The sequence below is a fragment of the Leuciscus leuciscus genome (genome assembly GCF_965113295.1).
Source record: "Leuciscus leuciscus genome assembly, chromosome: 10".
Lineage (NCBI taxonomy): Eukaryota > Metazoa > Chordata > Actinopteri > Cypriniformes > Leuciscidae > Leuciscus > Leuciscus leuciscus.
The window spans coordinates 15010426-15036763 of record NC_138734.1 but is presented as its reverse complement, the minus strand read 5'-3'; the positions used below and the strand labels follow the sequence as shown (position 1 = coordinate 15036763).

The window sequence follows — 26338 nt, the reverse complement described above, 5'->3', positions numbered from 1 at the left end:
GCTGAACTGTGTTTTTTAAATCAAGTGATCAAAGTGCTCGTTGCTGCTGCGAACAGTGTTTTCTCTTGTGGCTTGCGCACACCGCACTTTCTTCACTCGGACGCGCGCTTCAATACTTTGCAGAGATCGATCTATTTATGAGGCGCCGTCTATATGAGTATGTGCGCGGAGAGTTTGTGTGTGCGTGCTCGCGTCTCAGATGAGTATGTGCGCGAGTTTGTGTGTGTGTGTGTGTGCTCGCGTGTCAGATGAGTATGTGCGCGAGTTTGTGTGTGTGTGTGTGTGTGTATGCTCGCGTCTCACATGAGTATGTGCGCGGAGAGTTTGTGTGTGTGTGTGTGCTCGCGTCTCAGATGAGTATGTGCGCAGAGAGTTCCGCGCGTCTTGTGTGTGTAGAGTTTGCGTGTGTGTGTGTGCGTGAGCGACTTTAGATGTGACGTTGTGCATTTCATATAGTTGGAGCATTCAGCAGTATACATGTATGTGTGACTACTTATATATATATATAAATAATATGAGAAGACAAAATTTTGATCTTAACTTAAGTGTTTTCGGCTACATCAGCACAATTTTTAATTTTATCAGAAATCAGAAAATCTTTTTCAGAAAACACACACAGGTATTATTTTTTTTGATAAAGTGTGTGCGGTTTCGTTTTCTTAAGTACCGGTTTAAGAACCGTTTAAGCACCGGAACCGTTTGAAAAATACCGAGTAGGTACTGGTATCGGATAAAACCCAACCAATACCCAACCCTAGTCACGACGTACGTAGAAGTGACTGACCAATAAGGGAACCATGGTTCCCTGAGAGGGGAACGAGATGCTGCGTCCTCTTGCCATACTTCCTGCATGCCTTGGTTTGCTTCAAAAGCTGATGCTGTTGTGTTGCCTGGCTTCCCTTTATAGCTTCCGCCTTATACTGGCACACATCACGAGGTGACGCAGCACCAATCAAGATTGGACTAGTTTCACACTTGCTTCGACACAGTCATGCTGAAGGCATTGCCCAAAGCGCCATCTGGGACGAAGCGTCTCGTTCCCCTCTCAGGGAACCATGGTTACTTACGTAACCTGGGACGTTTTCTCAATTCATTCCTCTATTGGCTGATCCAGACTAAACTGAATGGCGCTTAATTGAACAAAATGTATACGATTTTGTTCAGATAGTCTATCTTACCTTTAGGCATTTAGAAAAATTTACTAAAACATGTATTTATGTATTTAACAGAGTGCTTGTTTTGAATCATCATGGTCATTCTGAACAGGATTACAGTCTAAACAGTACATGCTTTAAATTCAGTCATGTTGTATCCAAAAGGCAGGGCTGGGAATGATGAAGGCTACAGCTGGATGATTCATGCTTCCCCACACTTTCCTGCATGTGGGTGGGCCATTAGGCAAAAACTATTATGTCTGCTTGGCATGTATGTACAGTAACTGCTACTTTAAGAAAACAAGCATTCAGCATACAGAAAAGTTCCATACAAATCAATCAATGCAGGAGGGCATGAACACACACACACACACACACACACACACACACACACACACACACACACACATACTTGTTTTTGTGGTATAGAAGGACACTGATGCCCAAACAAGTTTGGTGGTGGTATATGGGGACACCCCTTTCCCAATGCCCTACAGTGATGATACAAATATCAAAAATTTTGTTTTAACCTGCAGATCTCAAATCTGACTTCAAATGTTCTATACACACAACAGAACAGAAAATATGACCATATGATATTTTGGTGGTATACAAGGACATTCCCGCCCATCCTAAAATGTTCCCGCCTATGACAAAATTGTGATTTTTGGGGCCCGACCTGATTATGAGGACACTCTTTTTACAATACACTAAATATGTCATTTCAGTGGATTACAGGGACAAATGTGTTTTACTGGTACATGACCACACACACACACACAAACCTGACAACACAGTGTATTACCAAGACTAAGGTGATTTAAGAGGACTGGATCTTAAACACAATACACAACTGCACAATCCAACATTACAGGGACCGGTGTGATTAATGGTACATGAACACACACAACACACAAACCTGACAACACAGTGTATTACCAAGACTAAGGTGATTAGAGAGTACAGGATCTTACACAAATACACAATACACAAAATAACTTAACAACATTACAGGGACCAAAGTGTTTAAAAAGTACTTTAATTACAACTTAACAATGAGTTTTCCCAGATTGGAATCATTCAAAACGTTTCCAAAAAACAGACAAAACTGCCCGTTTTGAAACAGGAACATTTTAACAATGTTATTAAACAGGCATTGTAATGTATAAGCTTAACTTACTGAACATGCAATGGATGCTATCACATGACAAACTTTTATGAGGGACTCTAACCAAAAGAAATAACAATTCTGTCAGCATTTCCTCACCTTCATGTTGTTTCAAACATGTATGACTTTCTATCTTCAGTGGAACACAAAAGGAGATGTTTAGCAGAATGTTAGGGCCAACCTCAGCTTCAGCAGGAATAGAGTTACAGTACACTCGTGTCTATCTCTATTCGCTCAGGTGTTAATACAGTACACTCGTGTCTATCTCTATTCGCTCAGGTGTTAATACAGTACACTCGTGTCTATCTCTATTCGCTCAGAAGGTGTTGATACAGTACACTCGTGTCTATCTCTATTCGCTCAGGTGTTGATACAGTACACTCGTGTCTATCTCTATTCGCTCAGAAGGTGTTGATACAGTACACTCGTGTCTATCTCTATTCGCTCAGGTGTTAATACAGTACACTCGTGTCTATCTCTATTCGCTCAGAAGGTGTTTATACAGTACACTCGTGTCTATCTCTATTCGCTCAGGTGTTAATACAGTACACTCGTGTCTATCTCTATTCGCTCAGAAGGTGTTGATACAGTACACTCGTGTCTATCTCTATTCGCTCAGAAGGTGTTGATACAGTACACTCGTGTCTATCTCTATTCGCTCAGGTGTTGATACAGTACACTCGTGTCTATCTCGATTCGCTCAGGTGTTAATACAGTACACTCGTGTCTATCTCTATTCGCTCAGGTGTTAATACAGTACACTCGTGTCTATCTCTATTCGCTCAGAAGGTGTTGATACAGTACACTCGTGTCTATCTCTATTCGCTCAGAAGGTGTTGATACAGTACACTCGTGTCTATCTCTATTCGCTCAGGTGTTGATACAGTACACTCGTGTCTATCTCTATTCGCTCAGGTGTTAATACAGTACACTCGTGTCTATCTCTATTCGCTCAGAAGGTGTTGATACAGTACACTCGTGTCTATCTCTATTCGCTCAGGGGTTGATACAGTACACTCGTGTCTATCTCTATTCGCTCAGAAGGTGTTTATACAGTACACTCGTGTCTATCTCTATTCGCTCAGAAGGTGTTGATACAGTACACTCGTGTCTATCTCTATTCGCTCAGGTGTTAATACAGTACACTCGTGTCTATCTCTATTCGCTCAGAAGGTGTTTATACAGTACACTCGTGTCTATCTCTATTCGCTCAGAAGGTGTTGATACAGTACACTCGTGTCTATCTCTATTCGCTCAGAAGGTGTTTATACAGTACACTCGTGTCTATCTCTATTCGCTCAGAAGGTGTTAATACAGTACACTCGTGTCTATCTCTATTCGCTCAGAAGGTGTTGATACAGTACACTCGCGTCTATCTCTATTCGCTCAGAAGGTGTTGATACAGTACACTCGTGTCTATCTCTATTCGCTCAGGTGTTAATACAGTACACTCGTGTCTATCTCTATTCGCTCAGAAGGTGTTGATACAGTACACTCGTGTCTATCTCTATTCGCTCAGGTGTTGATACAGTACACTCGTGTCTATCTCTATTCGCTCAGAAGGTGTTTTTACAGTACACTCGTGTCTATCTCTATTCGCTCAGGTGTTGATACAGTACACTCGTGTCTATCTCTATTCGCTCAGAAGGTGTTAATACAGTACACTCGTGTCTATCTCTATTCGCTCAGAAGGTGTTTTTACAGTACACTCGTGTCTATCTCTATTCGCTCAGAAGGTGTTGATACAGTACACTCGTGTCTATCTCTATTCGCTCAGAAGGTGTTTTTACAGTACACTCGTGTCTATCTCTATTCGCTCAGAAGGTGTTGATACAGTACACTCGTGTCTATCTCTATTCGCTCAGAAGGTGTTGATACAGTACACTCGTGTCTATCTCTATTCGCTCAGGTGTTGATACAGTACACTCGTGTCTATCTCTATTCGCTCAGAAGGTGTTTTTACAGTACACTCGTGTCTATCTCTATTCGCTCAGGTGTTGATACAGTACACTCGTGTCTATCTCTATTCGCTCAGGTGTTGATACAGTACACTCGTGTCTATCTCTATTCGCTCAGAAGGTGTTGATACAGTACACTCGTGTCTATCTCTATTCGCTCAGGTGTTGATACAGTACACTCGTGTCTATCTCTATTCGCTCAGAAGGTGTTTATACAGTACACTCGTGTCTATCTCTATTCGCTCAGAAGGTGTTAATACAGTACACTCGTGTCTATCTCTATTCGCTCAGAAGGTGTTGATACAGTACACTCGTGTCTATCTCTATTCGCTCAGAAGGTGTTGATACAGTACACTCGTGTCTATCTCTATTCGCTCAGGTGTTGATACAGTACACTCGTGTCTATCTCTATTCGCTCAGAAGGTGTTTTTACAGTACACTCGTGTCTATCTCTATTCGCTCAGGTGTTGATACAGTACACTCGTGTCTATCTCTATTCGCTCAGGTGTTGATACAGTACACTCGTGTCTATCTCTATTCGCTCAGGTGTTAATACAGTACACTCGTGTCTATCTCTATTCGCTCAGAAGGTGTTAATACAGTACACTCGTGTCTATCTCTATTCGCTCAGGTGTTAATACAGTACACTCGTGTCTATCTCTATTCGCTCAGAAGGTGTTGATACAGTACACTCGTGTCTATCTCTATTCGCTCAGAAGGTGTTGATACAGTACACTCGTGTCTATCTCTATTCGCTCAGAAGGTGTTGATACAGTACACTCGTGTCTATCTCTATTCGCTCAGAAGGTGTTGATACAGTACACTCGTGTCTATCTCTATTCGCTCAGGTGTTGATACAGTACACTCGTGTCTATCTCTATTCGCTCAGAAGGTGTTTTTACAGTACACTCGTGTCTATCTCTATTCGCTCAGGTGTTGATACAGTACACTCGTGTCTATCTCTATTCGCTCAGGTGTTGATACAGTACACTCGTGTCTATCTCTATTCGCTCAGGTGTTGATACAGTACACTCGTGTCTATCTCTATTCGCTCAGGTGTTGATACAGTACACTCGTGTCTATCTCTATTCGCTCAGAAGGTGTTTATACAGTACACTCGTGTCTATCTCTATTCGCTCAGGTGTTGATACAGTACACTCGTGTCTATCTCTATTCGCTCAGGTGTTGATACAGTACACTCGTGTCTATCTCTATTCGCTCAGGTGTTGATACAGTACACTCGTGTCTATCTCTATTCGCTCAGGTGTTGATACAGTACACTCGTGTCTATCTCTATTCGCTCAGAAGGTGTTAATACAGTACACTCGTGTCTATCTCTATTCGCTCAGGTGTTGATACAGTACACTCGTGTCTATCTCTATTCGCTCAGGTGTTGATACAGTACACTCGTGTCTATCTCTATTCGCTCAGAAGGTGTTGATACAGTACACTCGTGTCTATCTCTATTCGCTCAGGTGTTGATACAGTACACTCGTGTCTATCTCTATTCGCTCAGAAGGTGTTAATACAGTACACTCGTGTCTATCTCTATTCGCTCAGAAGGTGTTGATACAGTACACTCGTGTCTATCTCTATTCGCTCAGGTGTTGATACAGTACACTCGTGTCTATCTCTATTCGCTCAGAAGGTGTTTTTACAGTACACTCGTGTCTATCTCTATTCGCTCAGAAGGTGTTAATACAGTACACTCGTGTCTATCTCTATTCGCTCAGAAGGTGTTGATGCAGTACACTCGTGTCTATCTCTATTCGCTCAGGTGTTGATACAGTACACTCGTGTCTATCTCTATTCGCTCAGAAGGTGTTTTTACAGTACACTCGTGTCTATCTCTATTCGCTCAGAAGGTGTTGATACAGTACACTCGTGTCTATCTCTATTCGCTCAGGTGTTAATACAGTACACTCGTGTCTATCTCTATTCGCTCAGAAGGTGTTTATACAGTACACTCGTGTCTATCTCTATTCGCTCAGGTGTTGATACAGTACACTCGTGTCTATCTCTATTCGCTCAGGTGTTGATACAGTACACTCGTGTCTATCTCTATTCGCTCAGAAGGTGTTGATACAGTACACTCGTGTCTATCTCTATTCGCTCAGGTGTTGATGCAGTACACTCGTGTCTATCTCTATTCGCTCAGGTGTTGATACAGTACACTCGTGTCTATCTCTATTCGCTCAGAAGGTGTTGATACAGTACACTCGTGTCTATCTCTATTCGCTCAGGTGTTAATACAGTACACTCGTGTCTATCTCTATTCGCTCAGAAGGTGTTGATACAGTACACTCGTGTCTATCTCTATTCGCTCAGGTGTTGATACAGTACACTCGTGTCTATCTCTATTCGCTCAGAAGGTGTTAATACAGTACACTCGTGTCTATCTCTATTCGCTCAGGTGTTGATACAGTACACTCGTGTCTATCTCTATTCGCTCAGGTGTTGATACAGTACACTCGTGTCTATCTCTATTCGCTCAGAAGGTGTTTTTACAGTACACTCGTGTCTATCTCTATTCGCTCAGAAGGTGTTAATACAGTACACTCGTGTCTATCTCTATTCGCTCAGAAGGTGTTGATGCAGTACACTCGTGTCTATCTCTATTCGCTCAGGTGTTAATACAGTACACTCGTGTCTATCTCTATTCGCTCAGAAGGTGTTGATACAGTACACTCGTGTCTATCTCTATTCGCTCAGAAGGTGTTGATACAGTACACTCGTGTCTATCTCTATTCGCTCAGAAGGTGTTGATACAGTACACTCGTGTCTATCTCTATTCGCTCAGAAGGTGTTGATACAGTACACTCGTGTCTATCTCTATTCGCTCAGGTGTTGATACAGTACACTCGTGTCTATCTCTATTCGCTCAGAAGGTGTTTTTACAGTACACTCGTGTCTATCTCTATTCGCTCAGGTGTTGATACAGTACACTCGTGTCTATCTCTATTCGCTCAGGTGTTGATACAGTACACTCGTGTCTATCTCTATTCGCTCAGGTGTTGATACAGTACACTCGTGTCTATCTCTATTCGCTCAGGTGTTGATACAGTACACTCGTGTCTATCTCTATTCGCTCAGAAGGTGTTTATACAGTACACTCGTGTCTATCTCTATTCGCTCAGGTGTTGATACAGTACACTCGTGTCTATCTCTATTCGCTCAGGTGTTGATACAGTACACTCGTGTCTATCTCTATTCGCTCAGGTGTTGATACAGTACACTCGTGTCTATCTCTATTCGCTCAGGTGTTGATACAGTACACTCGTGTCTATCTCTATTCGCTCAGAAGGTGTTTTTACAGTACACTCGTGTCTATCTCTATTCGCTCAGGTGTTGATACAGTACACTCGTGTCTATCTCTATTCGCTCAGGTGTTGATACAGTACACTCGTGTCTATCTCTATTCGCTCAGGTGTTGATACAGTACACTCGTGTCTATCTCTATTCGCTCAGGTGTTGATACAGTACACTCGTGTCTATCTCTATTCGCTCAGAAGGTGTTAATACAGTACACTCGTGTCTATCTCTATTCGCTCAGGTGTTGATACAGTACACTCGTGTCTATCTCTATTCGCTCAGGTGTTGATACAGTACACTCGTGTCTATCTCTATTCGCTCAGAAGGTGTTGATACAGTACACTCGTGTCTATCTCTATTCGCTCAGGTGTTGATACAGTACACTCGTGTCTATCTCTATTCGCTCAGAAGGTGTTAATACAGTACACTCGTGTCTATCTCTATTCGCTCAGAAGGTGTTGATACAGTACACTCGTGTCTATCTCTATTCGCTCAGGTGTTGATACAGTACACTCGTGTCTATCTCTATTCGCTCAGAAGGTGTTTTTACAGTACACTCGTGTCTATCTCTATTCGCTCAGAAGGTGTTAATACAGTACACTCGTGTCTATCTCTATTCGCTCAGAAGGTGTTGATGCAGTACACTCGTGTCTATCTCTATTCGCTCAGGTGTTGATACAGTACACTCGTGTCTATCTCTATTCGCTCAGAAGGTGTTTTTACAGTACACTCGTGTCTATCTCTATTCGCTCAGAAGGTGTTGATACAGTACACTCGTGTCTATCTCTATTCGCTCAGGTGTTGATACAGTACACTCGTGTCTATCTCTATTCGCTCAGAAGGTGTTTATACAGTACACTCGTGTCTATCTCTATTCGCTCAGGTGTTGATACAGTACACTCGTGTCTATCTCTATTCGCTCAGGTGTTGATACAGTACACTCGTGTCTATCTCTATTCGCTCAGAAGGTGTTGATACAGTACACTCGTGTCTATCTCTATTCGCTCAGGTGTTGATGCAGTACACTCGTGTCTATCTCTATTCGCTCAGGTGTTGATACAGTACACTCGTGTCTATCTCTATTCGCTCAGAAGGTGTTGATACAGTACACTCGTGTCTATCTCTATTCGCTCAGGTGTTAATACAGTACACTCGTGTCTATCTCTATTCGCTCAGAAGGTGTTGATACAGTACACTCGTGTCTATCTCTATTCGCTCAGGTGTTGATACAGTACACTCGTGTCTATCTCTATTCGCTCAGAAGGTGTTAATACAGTACACTCGTGTCTATCTCTATTCGCTCAGGTGTTGATACAGTACACTCGTGTCTATCTCTATTCGCTCAGGTGTTGATACAGTACACTCGTGTCTATCTCTATTCGCTCAGAAGGTGTTTTTACAGTACACTCGTGTCTATCTCTATTCGCTCAGAAGGTGTTAATACAGTACACTCGTGTCTATCTCTATTCGCTCAGAAGGTGTTGATGCAGTACACTCGTGTCTATCTCTATTCGCTCAGGTGTTGATACAGTACACTCGTGTCTATCTCTATTCGCTCAGGTGTTGATACAGTACACTCGTGTCTATCTCTATTCGCTCAGAAGGTGTTGATACAGTACACTCGTGTCTATCTCTATTCGCTCAGGTGTTAATACAGTACACTCGTGTCTATCTCTATTCGCTCAGAAGGTGTTTATACAGTACACTCGTGTCTATCTCTATTCGCTCAGGTGTTGATACAGTACACTCGTGTCTATCTCTATTCGCTCAGGTGTTGATACAGTACACTCGTGTCTATCTCTATTCGCTCAGGTGTTGATACAGTACACTCGTGTCTATCTCTATTCGCTCAGAAGGTGTTAATACAGTACACTCGTGTCTATCTCTATTCGCTCAGGTGTTAATACAGTACACTCGTGTCTATCTCTATTCGCTCAGGTGTTAATACAGTACACTTGTGTCTATCTCTATTCGCTCAGAAGGTGTTTATACAGTACACTCGTGTCTATCTCTATTCGCTCAGAAGATGTTAATACAGTACACTCGTGTCTATCTCTATTCGCTCAGGTGTTGATACAGTACACTCGTGTCTATCTCTATTCGCTCAGAAGGTGTTAATACAGTACACTCGTGTCTATCTCTATTCGCTCAGAAGGTGTTTTTACAGTACACTCGTGTCTAACTATTCCCGCTGAAGCTGAGGTTGGCCCTAACATTCTGCTAAACATCTCCTTTTGTGTTCCACTGAAGATAGAAAGTCATACATGTTTGAAACAACATGAAGGTGAGGAAATGCTGACAGAATTGCCTCTTTTTGACAAACTACTGCTGCCATAAGTTTCTTAATGCAGAATGAAAATAACAAAAACAACAAACAAGTAATAATCAAAATAGAACAACATCAAATAAGACACATGATCTAACTTTACTTGCTTTGTGCTTTCCTTTTTAAAGTAATTCCACGGTTTCTGACAAAATCTCTGATGTTCTGAGCACTGCGCCTAGCCAAAACTGGATCTTCTGCTGTCTTACACTGCTGGCATTCTGTCAGTGTGGCCAGTTTCCCTTTCATTATATGTGCCTTAAAATGTTTCATTACAGCGCTAACTTCTGCATCCGACCAGCACACTTTTTGTCCTCTCCGTGGGTTTTCAATTTCTGCCTCACTCTCATTTTCTGTACAGAATAATTAATACGTTAGTAAGCTCTAACTATAAGAGAGCTCATGTACTTACAATGATGGTCGTGTTCTAATTTAAACTTCAGGTACCTTGCAAAACTTCAGTGGTCTCCTCAATGGGCATCTTATGAACATCTGCAAGAAATTAGTAATATACTGATCAGGAAACTCAGATGTAACTTAAACTTACAGAACTCAATGTTAACTGGTTATAAAGCTGATACCTTAATGACATTTCAAACAACATAATCAAAATAATACTTCAGACATTAAATATTTTCAGCCTGTTAAACAGCTGCTTTTTAAAACTTGTGTTCATCTGTTATTTATCAGTTTATGGCGAACATGAAAATGATCAACTTATTGGCTGATCCCTAATTTCAATAATATTCTGTTAGAAAAGTTGCACTATATGCACAGTATACAGTATAATTGTATCTATGCATTTTATTTATGCCAATAATCTAATGAAAATTATGGGTTAAAATAATAATAAACAAACATGTTCATAAACTTGACACATACCAACATCACTGGAGACACCTGCAGCTCCAGCAGGAGCATCATCCTCAGACTCGCTCTCATTAAGATCACTGGCATCAGAATCCGTCATACTGATCTCATCTTGAAGTGAAATTTAGAGCATGAGAAACATCTACACGTTTAACCTGTACTCAAAAGTAATTTGTGAAAAATGACAATTAGACTACACCCTACAGTGTACTCAATGGATGCATGGTACATCACCTTAAATCTCCCTATGAGTGTAAAAGATCCACTGTACTGCCTACACTAGGATGGACATACCTTCAATCTCAATGTCATCAAGCGATTTGCCTTGAATATTAGGAAGACAGCCCTTTTCCATGGCTAGAAGTAACTTGGATATTTTAGCCAGCTGAGTAGTGGCTTCAGGCAGCCTGTAATAGTCGCGATGGACGCGGATATCATGTCCTAAGAAATCTGCGACCTGATCCAATTCGTTGTTTTTCAGGTTTAGGATTTGGGAGAGAGTAGCAACATGTTTGCGCAGATGAGTTGATCTTAGAAACTCTGGATTTTGAGCTCCACATTCACTTGCATATACCCTAAGAGAGTCTGGGCCTCTGTAGTGACTCTGGCAGTTGGGTCTGGCAAACAAGAATTCATTAGTGTCCAGCACTCCACATTCACTTCTCTTGCTGACCAGCAGTGTCAGGGCATCAACCATATCAGGTGAGAGAAGAACCGCAACCTTTCTTCCCCTTTTCCCCCTGATCTCAACTCGACTAAAATGGCTGCAGAGTTTCTGTTCAAACTTACTCAGGCCCATGGCAACATCATCATGGAGAGAAGTGCTGTCCCTTTCTTTGAAGCCTTTGAGTGGCATTTTAGAGACCTCTCCTGCACGTCTACGATTGAAAACTATTATTTTGGTGAGCGTTGCTTTGGCTAGTTCTGCGTAGCTTTGAGGTGACCCAGTCTCTTTTAGTTTCAGAAATGCCGTATGCGCAGTCTTTTCCAGGAACTGATGAAGGCACTGTACGTCCTGAGTGAAGGGCAGTGTTGATGGCTTGTTAAATTTTGCCTCATTCAATGTGACTAAAGCACTGTGCGAGATCATCTCGGACCACTTTGAGGAGTAGAGCTTTTTAAAGGTCTCTGTCGACGCGATCAGTTCCTTGTCCTCGGACATCAGTGCTCTGCAGTGAATGATTTCACAAATCTTATTCAAAGAATGCCCCAATTTCAGTGCAAGGCTTGGACATTGGTAGGAGTGACTCTCGTCGTCATAACCAGACACCCTCTGGACCGCTCCAATGAGTCTGTGAAAATTGGCAGGTTTCACAGCTTCTTCAAGACTGTATATAGAAAACTCTCTACGCAAAGTCAACAACAATCTTCCAATTTCTCTGAGTTTTTGACGAATGTACTCAAATTTGGTGGGGTCATGTCCATGTTTGTTAAAGAAAGACTGTGCAAGCTGAAGAATACTCAGGTCATTTTTGACGACAGCAGAAATGTCATCCTGCTTCATGACACTTAAAAGTTTCCAAACTCCTTGAGATATCTGCTGACTGATTGAAGACTCTGCCATAGTTGCCAGACCCAAAACCCTGGTTCTCCCTTGGTTTTCACTGCCAGACGCTGGTTTTGAGGAACATCTTTTCAAATGACGCCATAGATCTCTCCGTACAAACATCCCTTTGCAGTACATGCAATGCACAAAATGCTTTGAATCACATTCTTTTTTTGGTGCCCGTTTTATTTTAAGGGCTCCCTCTCCACACTGTAAAACGTCTGTGTTATGCTGATAGTTGCCCTTATTCCTGAGTTTTTGCAGCATTGCTTTACGTTCTTTCGAGTGCACAGGGAGTGACAAAGCCTCCCCAACTTCAACATCAGACATATGAGTTTTCAAATGGCGCGCTAACTTGGACTGAGGTTTCCCGCAGATGTAACAATAGTTCTTACTATTTGCTGAACAGGAAATATTTGCTGATTGCTCACACTGATCTGCTTCAGCCATACTGCTTTCTCTCCCTTCCTCTCTCAATGTTGCTGCCCTTTTTGCATTCAAAAGCTTCTCAGTACTGTCCTCTCTGTTGTGTGATCGGGGTGATAACATAACATCGGTTGACCTGCGTACCTCTGAATCTTGCTTTCTGGGAAGGTGGCATTCACCAGACCTGTCCGATTCACTGTCTATCTCAACATCAGTCAACTGCTCCTCATGACAAAACAAGCCAGACTCTTCAAACACACATGCTGCTCCCCCGGCCTTTAAGATTGGTTTCTCTTTGTCCTCAGATAAATTAAGAGAGGTTTCATCAGATCTCCGAGGTTCACTAAACTTAGAGGATGCAGCTCCCTGTATATCTGAGAGGAGTTCAGCTTGATCATATCTTGCTGGTCTTGTTGTCAGTTCAACTGAACTGTCTGACTCAGACTCTGGTATGTATTCTTCATCTGACTGCTCGTCTTCCTCTGAACTTACGTCCTATTGTCAATATATTTATGATTAATTTACAGCAATAATAGAAAGTTTAATTCATAAAACTGAGGAGCAAACAAATAGAATCAAACATTCTCTTACCAGTGATGACTGTTTTCTAGTCCATTCATGAAACTTTGAATAACAGGACTTGTGCCAAAAACTGGAGCACACTATGAGAGAAATCATGTATCAGGATATGTTCAGCTGTTTACATTTGTATTGCTTTTAGGTATAGAATCTCATGTTAAATTGCTATTACCGCCTTATTCTTATTAATGGTTTTTAGTGGTGTAATAGATCACAAAACTCAAGGTTTGGATCATATATACGGTTTTAGGTAATGGATAGGATCATTTTTCAGATCAGCAAAAAAATAAAATGAGTAGTGTGTGCAAATGTAACTTTGCTTTCCATGCATTACTTGAAGCATATTTTTTTAAGTACTTCTATACCACAACAAAAACTACTAGCCTAACCAATAATCTGATAATCACCTGCAACAGTTATTCAATTTTGATCTTAAATCTTAAATGAATGATACTAAAATGAATTAAGATATGTCATGCTGCAAAATACAGGGATTAAAGTGAAAAAAATTCTTCTGACTGAAATTTTTTTTAGGCCAAGTCATATACCTTTTTAAATAGTTGAGACCAATAGCGTTTTAAGGGGATACGTTTTAAACCGCTTTAATATTGCCAGTAGGCGTATCAGTGAACAGTTGCAAAATCAAATGAATAATAAACAGGTTTCTTCACCTAAGTTAGGGCTGCACGATTATTACAAAAATCATAATTTCCGATTATTCCCTTCGGAATTGTAATTGCGATTTATTAATTATGATTATCAAAGTTTACATTGAATATATATATATAAACAAATTTTGTTTAAACATGTTCGAATTTGCCTATATATATATATACATATATATACATATATATATATATATACATACACGTATATATTATATAGGCAAATTATAACACGTTTACACAAAATTTGTTAACACACACAAGTACTTTTCCCCTTTATTTAACATAAATTGTAAGAATATGACTAATAGTAAAGACTAGTAGCCTACTAATAAATAAACATTATGCTAAAGCTATTAAATAGCAGTTCCAAACTAGTTTTTGTTAAATACAATGTTGGTATGAGCCACTACAGTCATTTAAAAATATAAAAAATAACACAAAGAAAAATAGTGGCATCTTGGGGTTAATACGGAAATGACAGTTACCATGGTGAATAAATACACAATATTAACAATAACTGTTAATGAAACATGGAAACTGCTCCTGGTGAATAGAATGAAAATCATACCTGTATTACTTTTATTTCGTGTAATTTACAACGTAACGGCGTTGCATGCTCGTAGTTTCTTTTGCACTTTATACAGTGAGGCGATATACAGCGCGCGCCACCGCATTTGCGCGTGCAATTGAAGACCGCAATATGCGCTACGAGAACAGGATAACGGCTGACAGGACAAGAAAGTCCGTCTTTCTGAGGTGAAAAACTTTATTTCAGCGTACACTTATGTCACTGCCTGGTAGTTCCTATTGTGCTGGGTTTTCTGAAGTAGTCATGATTCGCCTCTCATAACATAACATGCTCTAAACACGCACGCAGAGTGGAAAAGGAGGAGCGGAGGAGAGGGGCGCGGGGAGCAAGGATCACAGCGTAAATTTGAACTATATCGATATATGCGATATGGTCTAATTCCATATCGCATTTCAAAAATATATCGATATATCGCCCAGCCCTACCTGCATTATAAGTGTGTCCACGGTAACTGAAATATAGTTCTCTACAGCGCTCAACTGTAGCCTGACATGCACTTTCAGTGAGCGGTAATTGAAAACCCGGAGTGGACCATGAGCGAAGTGATTACAGAATGCTTAGAGTGGAGAGAGGAACGTGCTTTTGCTCCACTCCAGGCTTTGATCACATCCCCCTCAGCAGGGTGAATACACCTCGTCTTTCCTTAATTTAAGACCTATTCAAACTAAAATTAAGACATTACACTATTTGAGAAATGAAAGCCTATTTACGGCCTTAAATTTATGAAAAGTGAATTTAAGACATTAAGGACAGACTGGAACCCTGCAATTGACGGAAATCCGTCATAGACTTGCTGCAATTAACGGAAATCCGTCGTAGCGACGGAGAACTTTAATCCCTGAAAATAGACATACTAACATTTACATCTCAGGCCAATCCACTTTAGTGCCGCAACAGGTCCCACACATTCAGCACATCTGTCCATGCTTGATATTGCTGAAGTGACCACGTCATGCTTACAGATCTGTGAAGAAAAAATGTGAATGTGAAATCATAAAAGAAAAGGAATATTCTAAAACATACATGTAAAACTACATTATGAGCTACATTATTGCAATCATTAAAGAACATTTACATCACAGAGCTTAATAAATGGTATTGGTTGATATGCTGTAACACAAATCCTTATTTAGACATTGTCTAATATTACTGAAAAGAGTTTATAAAAAAAGCAGTTTTTTTACAAATAAATACAAAAGTATTTATTTAAAGTATACAGATGTACACTGAGGTGAAAGTGCTAAGTATACAGTACTTTCTACTAGGGATGCACCGATCCACATTTTTTCACTTCCGATCCGATCCCGATACCTGAATTTGGATATCGACCGATACCGATACTATTCCGATACCAGAGCTGTGTTTGCTTTAATATTATTATTATCATTATTGTTTATTTTATATGATGCTGAAATAAACTCCTCTCAACAGGCAAGTATGATATGTAGGCCTACATATTTATGCATGTATGGTAAGTATAAGGTCAGAAAAGGAAGTCAGAAAAACAGTAAATCCTGTTAACAGGAAAAATCCCATTCTGAAAACAAATATGCAACTGTAGGTCATGTCAATATTTATTACATTCCCAAAATGTCAAATACTTGAGTCTTGAAATATAAGAAAAGTGCAAGTGTAAACATCTTACACACACACACTATCTAAAGGGTGATCCTCGCTCCGATGCTGTAACTCTCGAAATGAATGCTCGATCAACATCAGCCATGTGCAAACAGACAAGCGGATTTCGCCTCAGACGCGCGTCAATTTCGCTCTGGGCGCGCGAATGGATTCAAAATATTCAAGCGTCCAACTAGACGCGGCAGACGCGAATTTGACGCGCTATTCGCGTTTGGTGTGAACGCACAGTAACGTGGTGCTTTTTTAAATGTTTGATTGCATTCGTTGTGTTGTACGACGCGAGGGAGCTTCAACGAGCTCTGAATTACGGCTTTGCAAACATTGCATTTTGCTGTCTTGCTCTGCGGTGTTTCCAGTGTGAAGAATTTCCACACAGCGGCCGCAAACTGCGGAATGGATTTCCTGAGCGGTGGCGTGTCTCATAACTCTGTGTCTCATTGAGCCGCGCCTCCGTTCAGGAAATCCATTCCGCAGTTTGCAGCCAGCTAGCAGACTAGCCGGCGGGAATCACTTTTGGAGTCATTTCAGCAGACAACGTTAAAGCGCAGACATGACTCAAGGATATCGGATATCTCCGCAGGTTGGATCGGGAAAATCCGATACGTGAATTACGCTGGTATCGGTCCCGATACCGATACTGGATCGGATCGGCCCCATCCCTACTTTCTACACAGATGTACTAAGGGCTTACTGTACTATACCTGTATTTTAGTAATGCTTTCAGGTATTATACAGTAGGGCTGATTTGAGGGAAGCATATTTAATATTTTTATTAACAGTAAATGTGCTGTAGGTTGTAAGTTCTCAAATAGTTGTCTTTTCAGACAACATAACCTCAAGCTGCACAGCATTGTTTTGCTCATCGTTTTAGAGCTCATCGTTTTAGAGCATCTTAATATCCCATAATACTGTGCAAACACATCTTTAATCATGCACCCTGGAAGAAGTTTTGTACATTTTAAAGTTAAATTCATCAATCTGGTCCATCTCCTCCGGTCCACAAGAATGTAGGATATAATGCAAATGTGAAAATAGAGTGTAACTGGTGCCCGTTTCATTCCCTAATGCAGATTAAACTTAAGGCACGTGCACAAATCGAGTTCACTTCCATGTCTCAGTTCACAGGGAATGAATGCAAACACCGGAACTCAAGCTGATCACGCAAGCAAAGTGTGCTCTTCACTTTGAAACAGGGAGTGCAATAGACTATTTACTTAATTAAATTTCAGTCTTTCACGATTTGATATGGGCACTAAGCCATATGGTGCTTTCGACTTTAGTTCATTTGACAGATTCTTTGCCCAAGCAATGGCACAGAACACAATGTCAAATGCATTTTGGTTCATTCGGTTCAAACTGAGGCAGGACAGATTAGACTGTGGAGGGCCAGCAGAGTAAAGGCAATTAATGGGAAACACTGTGTAAATAATTTAACTAAAACAAGTAAATACCTCCTTGACTCCTTCAGTAGGTCCACAAAAGCTCTGCTCCTCATTTAACTCTTTGACAGGTGGCATCTGAAAACATAATGAAAAAAAGAAGGCTAATGTGGAGAAGATGCACTACAACAAACTATTATTTTCTAAAATGATGCAATGCTCTTTTTATTACCATCTCAACATCCTTCTCAACACAGTCTTGACCTTCCAATGATATTCTGTCCTTCTCAGGAGTCACCTGGAAGTAAAGAAAAGGAAAAAAAGATACTAATCACTCTCTACAGACGTGATTCAGAGATTATCCAAGTAAAGCAGCATCACAGACATACCTGTTCCAGTCCTTCAGTGGATGCACAGACCCTTGATTCCATTAACCCTGATTGATCACTGACAACTGTCAACTGAAAACATGAAATAAAAACAAGCTCACATTATGAATGAGGTACTCAAGCAAAATATGGCTAATGATGCCAGAACAAATTCAGATATGATGGCACATTTTCAACCACTCGGTAATAATTATAGTGGGCAAAGTAATTCATATGTTACAGCAGTGACTTGCACATTTAAAAGAGGGTGAAATATTAACGTGGAAATCATGCATTTAGTTCAAACTGAATATATGGCCATAACCATTTGATTTACAGAAAGAAAAAAACAATACCTTCTGAACGTCTATGGCTTCTGACTGGAAATGAGTGTTCACTTTAAGAGGGTGGGGTTCAACCTCACTGAGAGTCTACAAAACATCAAATTAGACATTTGAAACACTGGTCTAAATACGTTAACAGCCTACGTCTCAAAAACATCTTTGCTACATTTGCTCATTCTTAGAGTTGGGAATAAAAAAAACACACAATTCCAATTCTAAAATGGGATACTTGAGATCAGGAATTGTATACTAGTTATAAAATTGAAAATAAATTTCCAATGTTCATGGCTTTTTATATGCATAATATTATGTGTGTGTGTGTTCATTATAGTAGGTCAGGTTGTGTGTAGCTTTACACCTGTTTTATGAGGACACCGTTTTATGAGGTCATCATACGAACATGTTCTTGATGTTTGACTTTGAGTGTGTTGTGTAAGTTTGACAGAATCCTGGTCTATGAGGACACTAGATTTATGAGGACATCATAAGAACATGATCCTGATGTTTGACTTTGACTGAGTGTGTTGTGTAAGTTTGACAGAATCCTGGTCTATGAGGACACTAGATTTATGAGGACATCATAAGAACATGATCCTGATGTTTGACTTTGACTGAGTGTGTTGTGTAAGTTTAACAGAATACTGGTCTATGAGGACACTAGTTTTACTGGGACACTGGTAACTAGATACATTTTGACGGCACCCTGAGTTAAAGTGTGTGTGTGTAGAGAGTGATACGAGACACCGCGCCTGTGCTAGATGTACAGTGAGTGATCAGGACTCACTTTTTGCACACACAATCATAATTCAGTGACTGATAACAGTGGCAAACAATGTTTGAGAAACACTAAAATCTGTTCTTTTCTTCAAGGAATAACTAAATTATTAAATTAACTTCTTGGATACCTTTAGAGTTTCTGTATCTTGTTTGGGTCTCAACTGATTCTTTTCAGTTGTCATCTGAAATAAGTTTTTTTAAAAACACATGAGAAACAAAATATTTGACAAATAATTACCATTGCAGAATTGCTTATTGAAAGTCTATTTTAACCAAGGAGGCTACTTTTTTACCTACTTCGTTTATGATTAAATTTAATCTAACATGTACAATTATGAGTTTTTAATACTGGCATGCGCTGTATATAAAATAAATATTTATATATAATGTAAATAAATATGTAAATAAATATGTAAATATATGTAATTATATTCACGATTTGATATAGAGCTGGTAAGTCCCGCCCATCTGTAAAACCCCCACTGGACCTCTAGGTTGAAAAATCGTCAATGCAAGTGAATGTGAGAAAATAATTATTTTCTGGTCCCGTTTGAACTGTGCCATGAATTTGAACATATAATGTCTGTGAATTTTATATAATTTTTCATGCTACGAGTTTGACAGTATATTGTATGATTCTTTGGCTAGCAGTTGTGGAAAAGACATAACGAGAAAGACTACATGTCGCCTATGTGACGTCACCCCATAACACATTTTCCCTCCACTTGTCAAATCACGGTGCTAATGCTGCGATAATCTATGGAGACAGATCGAGATGCCTGTGTGTTTTGTACCCAAATGTCACCATTCAAACCAAATGGGCTGTTCTTTCTTCAGATTCCCGTCTGATGCAGCGAAGAGTTGTAGTCCACAGAGTGCTCTCACAAAAAGTCTAACCGTATCAAACTTCTACCCGCTAAATTGTAGCATTCTACACACAAAAATTTATATAAAAAATTCACAGACAACATATGTTCACATTCATGGCAAAATTCAAACGGGAACAGAAAATAATTATTTTCTCACATTCACTTGCACTGACGATTTTTCAACCTAGAGGTCCCGTGGGGTTAGCGGAAGGGGCGGGACTTACCAGCTCTATGGGCACTAAGCCATATCGTGCTATTGACTTTGTGTTCTGTGCCATTGCTTGGGCAAAGAATCTGACAAATGAACTAATGTCAAATACATTTTATGTTATTATGAGAAGTGTACAAATATTTTTTGGTTCTTTCGGTTCAAACTGAGGCAGGACAGATTAGACTGTGGAGGGCCAGCAGAGTAAAGGCAATTAATGGGAAACACTGTGTAAATAATTTAACTAAAACAAGTAAATACCTCCTTGACTCCTTCAGTAGGTCCACAAAAGCTCTGCTCCTCATTTAACTCTTTGACAGGTGGCATCTGAAAACATAATGAAAAAAAGAAGGCTAATGTGGAGAAGATGCACTACAACAAACTATTATTTTCTAAAATGATGCAATGCTCTTTTTATTACCATCTCAACATCCTTCTCAACACAGTCTTGACCTTCCAATGATATTCTGTCCTTCTCAGGAGTCACCTGGAAGTAAAGAAAAGGAAAAAAAGATACTAATCACTCTCTACAGACGTGATTCAGAGATTATCCAAGTAAAGCAGCATCACAGACATACCTGTTCCAGTCCTTCAGTGGATGCACAGACCCTTGATTCCATTAACCCTGATTGATCACTGACAACTGTCAACTGAAAACATGAAATAAAAACAAGCTCACATTATGAATGAGGTACTCAAGCAAAATATGGCTAATGATGCCAGAACAAATTCAGATATGATGGCACATTTTCAACCACTCGGTAATAATTATAGTGGGCAAAGTAATTCATATGTTACAGCAGTGACTTGCACATTTAAAAGAGGGTGAAATATTAACGTGGAAATCATGCATTTAGTTCAAACTGAATATATGGCCATAACCATTTGATTTACAGAAAGAAAAAAACAATACCTTCTGAACGTCTATGGCTTCTGACTGGAAATGAGTGTTCACTTTAAGAGGGTGGGGTTCAACCTCACTGAGAGTCTACAAAACATCAAATTAGACATTTGAAACACTGGTCTAAATACGTTAACAGCCTACGTCTCAAAAACATCTTTGCTACATTTGCTCATTCTTAGAGTTGGGAATAAAAAAAACACACAATTCCAATTCTAAAATGGGATACTTGAGATCAGGAATTGTATACTAGTTATAAAATTGAAAATAAATTTCCAATGTTCATGGCTTTTTATATGCATAATATTATGTGTGTGTGTGTTCATTATAGTAGGTCAGGTTGTGTGTAGCTTTACACCTGTTTTATGAGGACACCGTTTTATGAGGTCATCATACGAACATGTTCTTGATGTTTGACTTTGAGTGTGTTGTGTAAGTTTGACAGAATCCTGGTCTATGAGGACACTAGATTTATGAGGACATCATAAGAACATGATCCTGATGTTTGACTTTGACTGAGTGTGTTGTGTAAGTTTGACAGAATCCTGGTCTATGAGGACACTAGATTTATGAGGACATCATAAGAACATGATCCTGATGTTTGACTTTGACTGAGTGTGTTGTGTAAGTTTAACAGAATACTGGTCTATGAGGACACTAGTTTTACTGGGACACTGGTAACTAGATACATTTTGACGGCACCCTGAGTTAAAGTGTGTGTGTGTAGAGAGTGATACGAGACACCGCGCCTGTGCTAGATGTACAGTGAGTGATCAGGACTCACTTTTTGCACACACAATCATAATTCAGTGACTGATAACAGTGGCAAACAATGTTTCTGAGAAACACTAAAATCTGTTCTTTTCTTCAAGGAATAACTAAATTATTAAATTAACTTCTTGGATACTGTATCTTGTTTGGGTCTCAACTGAGTTGCTTTATCTTTTTTGGGTCTCAACTGATTCTTTTCAGCTGTTATCTGAAATAAGTTTTAAAAAACACATAAGAAACAAAATATTTGACAAATAATTACCATTGCAGAATTACTTATTGAAAGTATTTTAACTGAGGAGGCTACTTTTTTACCTACTTCTATTATGATTAACTCTAATCTAATCTAAACAGGTCAGGTGTAAAGCTACACACAAACTGACATACTGTAATATAAAAATCCATTACATTTTACTTAATATTTTGAACCTTTGAAATAATCCAATAAATAAAAGTTCTTGTTGTAAAGGTTTACATACCGTGCATCGCCATGGCCACTCAGAATCACCGTAATTATATGTGATCTCTTCACCAGCACATATGCTTCTTATAGCAAATAAGCATAGGTGAGGTTTTCCATCCACACGGATCGTCTTCATCTTGCTGTTTGGGTTAATATGGTCATCATTGACAAGTCTACCAAGAGAAGCGTCATCTCGGGCAGCATCAACACTAAACAAATGAGAGTTCAACTATCAATAATGGAGTTTTATTCCTGTTAAAATGTTTTTGACATTAAAAACAGATTATCAGTACTGAAAGCCTAGGAACATCAAATATTATATTATTTGTTCAATCATTTAATGCTCATTACCGAGCTTTGATAATGCATAACTGATATTTTAAAAAAAATATACCAAAATGTGCACTAAATTAGGGCTGCACAATTAATCGAATTTCTAATCGTGATTACGATTACGGATGCCACTGTATATATCGCTTCACTAAATAAAGTGCAAAATAAACAAGCATGCAACGTTGTTACGTTTTAAATTAGAAAAAAAACGATTCAGTCTTGTCCAGATTCAGTATCTGCTGTCAGATGAGATGTTTTCAGGCTATATGTCAGTGTCATTATTCTCGTTATTTTCATAACTTGTTACGAAAAAAAAAAATCTCTTACCTCAGAAAAACTACATTTCATGTCCTGTCATCATTATACTGTGGTCGTAGCGTGCACTCTTTAATTGCACGCGCAAATGCGCCGGTGTGCGCTGTATCACTTCACTAAAGCGCAAAAGAAATACGACCATGCAACGTCGTAAATTATTAAGTAACTTAAAGTAAAATACCAATAAATCACGTTATTGGTACGTCATGTGTTTTGCATGCAGGTATGATTAATTCTATTTATCAGGTGCAGCTTCCATGTTTCTTTAACAGTTCTTGTTAAGTATTGTGTATCAGCATGGTAGCCTGTTGTTTCCATAACCCCAAAATGCCACTTACTGGTTATTTTGTATATTATATGACTGTGGTGGCTCACACCAAGATTGTATTAACAAAAAACTAGTTTGGGACTGCTATTTAATAGCTTAACCTCATAGGCCTACTGTTTATTTATCAGTATTAGTCATATTCTTACAATTTATTTGTATGTTAAGTAAAGGGGGACAGTACTTGTGTGTGTCAATCATTTTTGTGTAAACAAATGTATTATAATAGGCCTATATAATTCCTAAAAAGGTGGGTCGCAGCTTGATGACAATGGGAAAATGTGGGTCCCATGGCCAAACTACTCAAAACATCATTCAATGTAAATTGTGATAATCGTAATTAATAAATCGCAATTACAATTTCAAGGGAATAATCGACAATTATGATTTTTGTCATAATCGTGCAGCCCTACACTAAATTATGCATTAATTAATCATTGACATGTTCACTTGCACATTTTGAATATAATTATAAATATACACTACTGCGCAAAAGTCTTAGGCATGTTATTATTACCCAAAACAAAAAATTGTTCGGTAACACTTTACTTGAAGGGGTGTGCATAAGACTGACATGACACCGTCATAATCATGACACATGTCATGAATATGAAGGAGGTTTTGTGCATGTTTGACAAATGTCATTAAGTGTCATTCACTCAGTTATGACATTTTTAATGCAAATATGACATTGTGTGAGATGTCTTTGTTATGGCAACTTGACATTACTAAAACAACACAACCTGTCATAAATATGTCATAAACATGACATAGCAGATTAATTATCAAACTTAAGAAACCACTTAGCTTTATGGGTTAACATTTCATTAAACTGTCATGTGGTTGGTTTTGACATTGGCTGTCATGAAGCCATTATAACATTTTAATGACAAATTAAATTTGTACCACTGTAGTTGAGGTCAAGAAAAACATTCATGACACAGTTATAATGGCCTCATGACAGCCAATGTCAAAACCAATCACCTGACAGTTTAATGTAATGTTAACCCATAAAGCTAAGTGGTTTCTTAAGTTTGATAGTTAATCTGCAGTGTCATGGTTATGACATATTTATGACAATTTATGTTGTCTTGGTAATGTCAAGTTGTCATGACAAAGACACTGACAGGTTATGATGTATTGGTTTATGTCAAGTTGTCATAACAAAGACATCTCAAACATATTTGCATTAAAAATGTCATAATTCAGCAAATGACACTTGTCATAAACATGCATAAAATCTCCTTCATATTTAGGACATCTGCCATGTCATGATTATGAAGGTGTCATGTCAGTCTTATGCACACCCCTTCAAGTAAAGTGCTGTAGTGTGTCAGTAGGAAATATCAGTTTACATTTACACAGATTTATTTTGCCATTAACTGTAATAATCCAGTGAGATTTCTGTATCACAACAAGTCTGACAACAGCCGGTCTGATCTGATCTCACCATCATTGAGTCTGTCTTTGATTACATGAAGAAACAGAAAAAACTGAGACAAACTAAATCCAGAAGAACCGCAGCAATGTCTCCAAGATGCTTGAAGAAACCTTCCTGCAAAGCTACCGTATTATGAAAAGTTTTAGGCACATGTGCAAAAGGGCTGTAAAGTCAGGATGCTTTCAAAAATAATGTCAAGAATATATTTTATTTATCAAAACTAAATCAAATCAATATTTGGTGTGATCACACTGTGTGTTTAAAACGGCTTTTGTCTAGGTACATTTGCAAAGTTTTTCAGTTAAATTTACAGGAAGGTTTCTTCAAGCATCTTAGAGATGTTGCCGCAGTTTCTTCATGTAGCCTAACCCCAGACAGACTCGATGATGGTGAGATCAGATCTCCGTGTGGAGCACCAGCTGTTGTCAGACTCCATGTGCATATACAAATCTCACTGGATTATAACAATTAATGGCACAATTAATGTGTGGAAATGTAAAATTATATTTCCTAATGACACATTGCAGCAAAATATAAAAGTAACTGGCTTAAAACCTTTTTACAGGGTGAAAATAAAGTGTCCAACACTTCTGCACAGTACTGTACATTCAATACATGTACATACCAGAGGAGTTTTCCATCGTAACGAAATTCAAACAAGAATACTTTGAGGGCGTCATGATATACTCTATGCCTCCGCTCACATTCTTCTTTGCTTATGAGGTCTCCTCTGTATTCCAGCAGGAAATCTCCCTTATCAAACTCAGTGCAACTGAACACACCTCTCCCTACACAACAACAGAGAAAAAGTCAAATCCTCACTGTAAATGGCATATAATGTATCTGACACAGCTTTATGAAACAAACTCACTTATTTAACTCACCTTTAGAATCATTGATAAATCTTCCATCAAGCCCTTCTTTGTCTTTTTTAAGAAGGGAAAACTGTATGGCCTCCTCCAGAGGCTTGGGCTTTCTCCTTCGCCGTTTCACTTCAGCCATTATCTGAAGTGTCGGCTGTCACAGAAAAAGACACTCAATAATTCTAAATATTGCATTGCATTTCATTTGACAAATTATTAAGCAAGTTTGTTTTCTGTAAACATTAAGACTGACAGTTCTATTGGTACAGAGTATATGTTATTACATTCAAGAGTAATAAGAGGGCATCTTGAACAATATATTTAATACCCAGCAGAACTGCAGTTATATTTAACAGCAAAATGTCAGGATACTGTACTGGGTGGTATAATAGAATATATATCCATTCCCCTCCCCTTCAACAGACGTCATGACAATGCATTATTAGGATGGATAGACTATTTTATGTGTTCAAAAAGTTGCAGTTACAATTCTATTTAAATCGAAAACAAGTTCAAACTGACAACATCGCTGATTCTCTGCTGACAATCACTATGCTAGCGCCGTTAGCATGCTAGCGCCGTTCCGTCAGCTGCTTTCTGACTGTAAAATGAGCAGCGAAGATCTTGCAAGACATGCACAAACAAGCCAGACTGACCCACAAGCGATTAAACAGCAATATAACTTACCTTTCCAGTAACAGTTGCTTCAAACAGGTGCAATGGTTCAAAGGTCTTCACACGTGGTGTTTC

The 26338-nt window shown here is 39.1% G+C and overlaps 3 protein-coding genes across 3 annotated transcripts in view; all 3 read right to left on the bottom strand.

Moving 5' to 3' along the window:
• Positions 1 to 26338, bottom strand: part of mafa (MAF bZIP transcription factor a) — a 170681-nt gene that overhangs the window by 8149 nt on the left and 136194 nt on the right. The gene's annotated exons all lie outside the window — the stretch shown is intronic.
• Positions 9627 to 12372, bottom strand: LOC309508386 (uncharacterized protein). The gene is made up of 4 exons (XM_082182993.1): positions 11080 to 12372; positions 10798 to 10896; positions 10363 to 10407; positions 9627 to 10268 (listed from the first exon to the last, which is right to left on the bottom strand). The coding sequence occupies exons 1-4, from the start codon at positions 12347 to 12349 to the stop codon at positions 10018 to 10020; spliced, it is 1665 nt and encodes a 554-aa protein (XP_082039119.1). The 5' UTR covers positions 12350 to 12372; the 3' UTR covers positions 9627 to 10017.
• LOC309508214 (uncharacterized protein) lies at positions 12517 to 25408 on the bottom strand (the record flags this gene model as incomplete). The annotated part of the gene is made up of 12 exons (XM_082182732.1): positions 25351 to 25408; positions 22328 to 22520; positions 20755 to 21164; positions 20598 to 20663; positions 20438 to 20503; positions 18000 to 18409; positions 17843 to 17908; positions 17683 to 17748; positions 15458 to 15557; positions 13349 to 13419; positions 12902 to 13252; positions 12517 to 12609 (listed from the first exon to the last, which is right to left on the bottom strand). Exons 6-12 carry the CDS (start codon positions 18039 to 18041, stop codon positions 12517 to 12519), a joined length of 789 nt encoding a protein of 262 aa, XP_082038858.1. The 5' UTR covers positions 18042 to 18409; positions 20438 to 20503; positions 20598 to 20663; positions 20755 to 21164; positions 22328 to 22520; positions 25351 to 25408.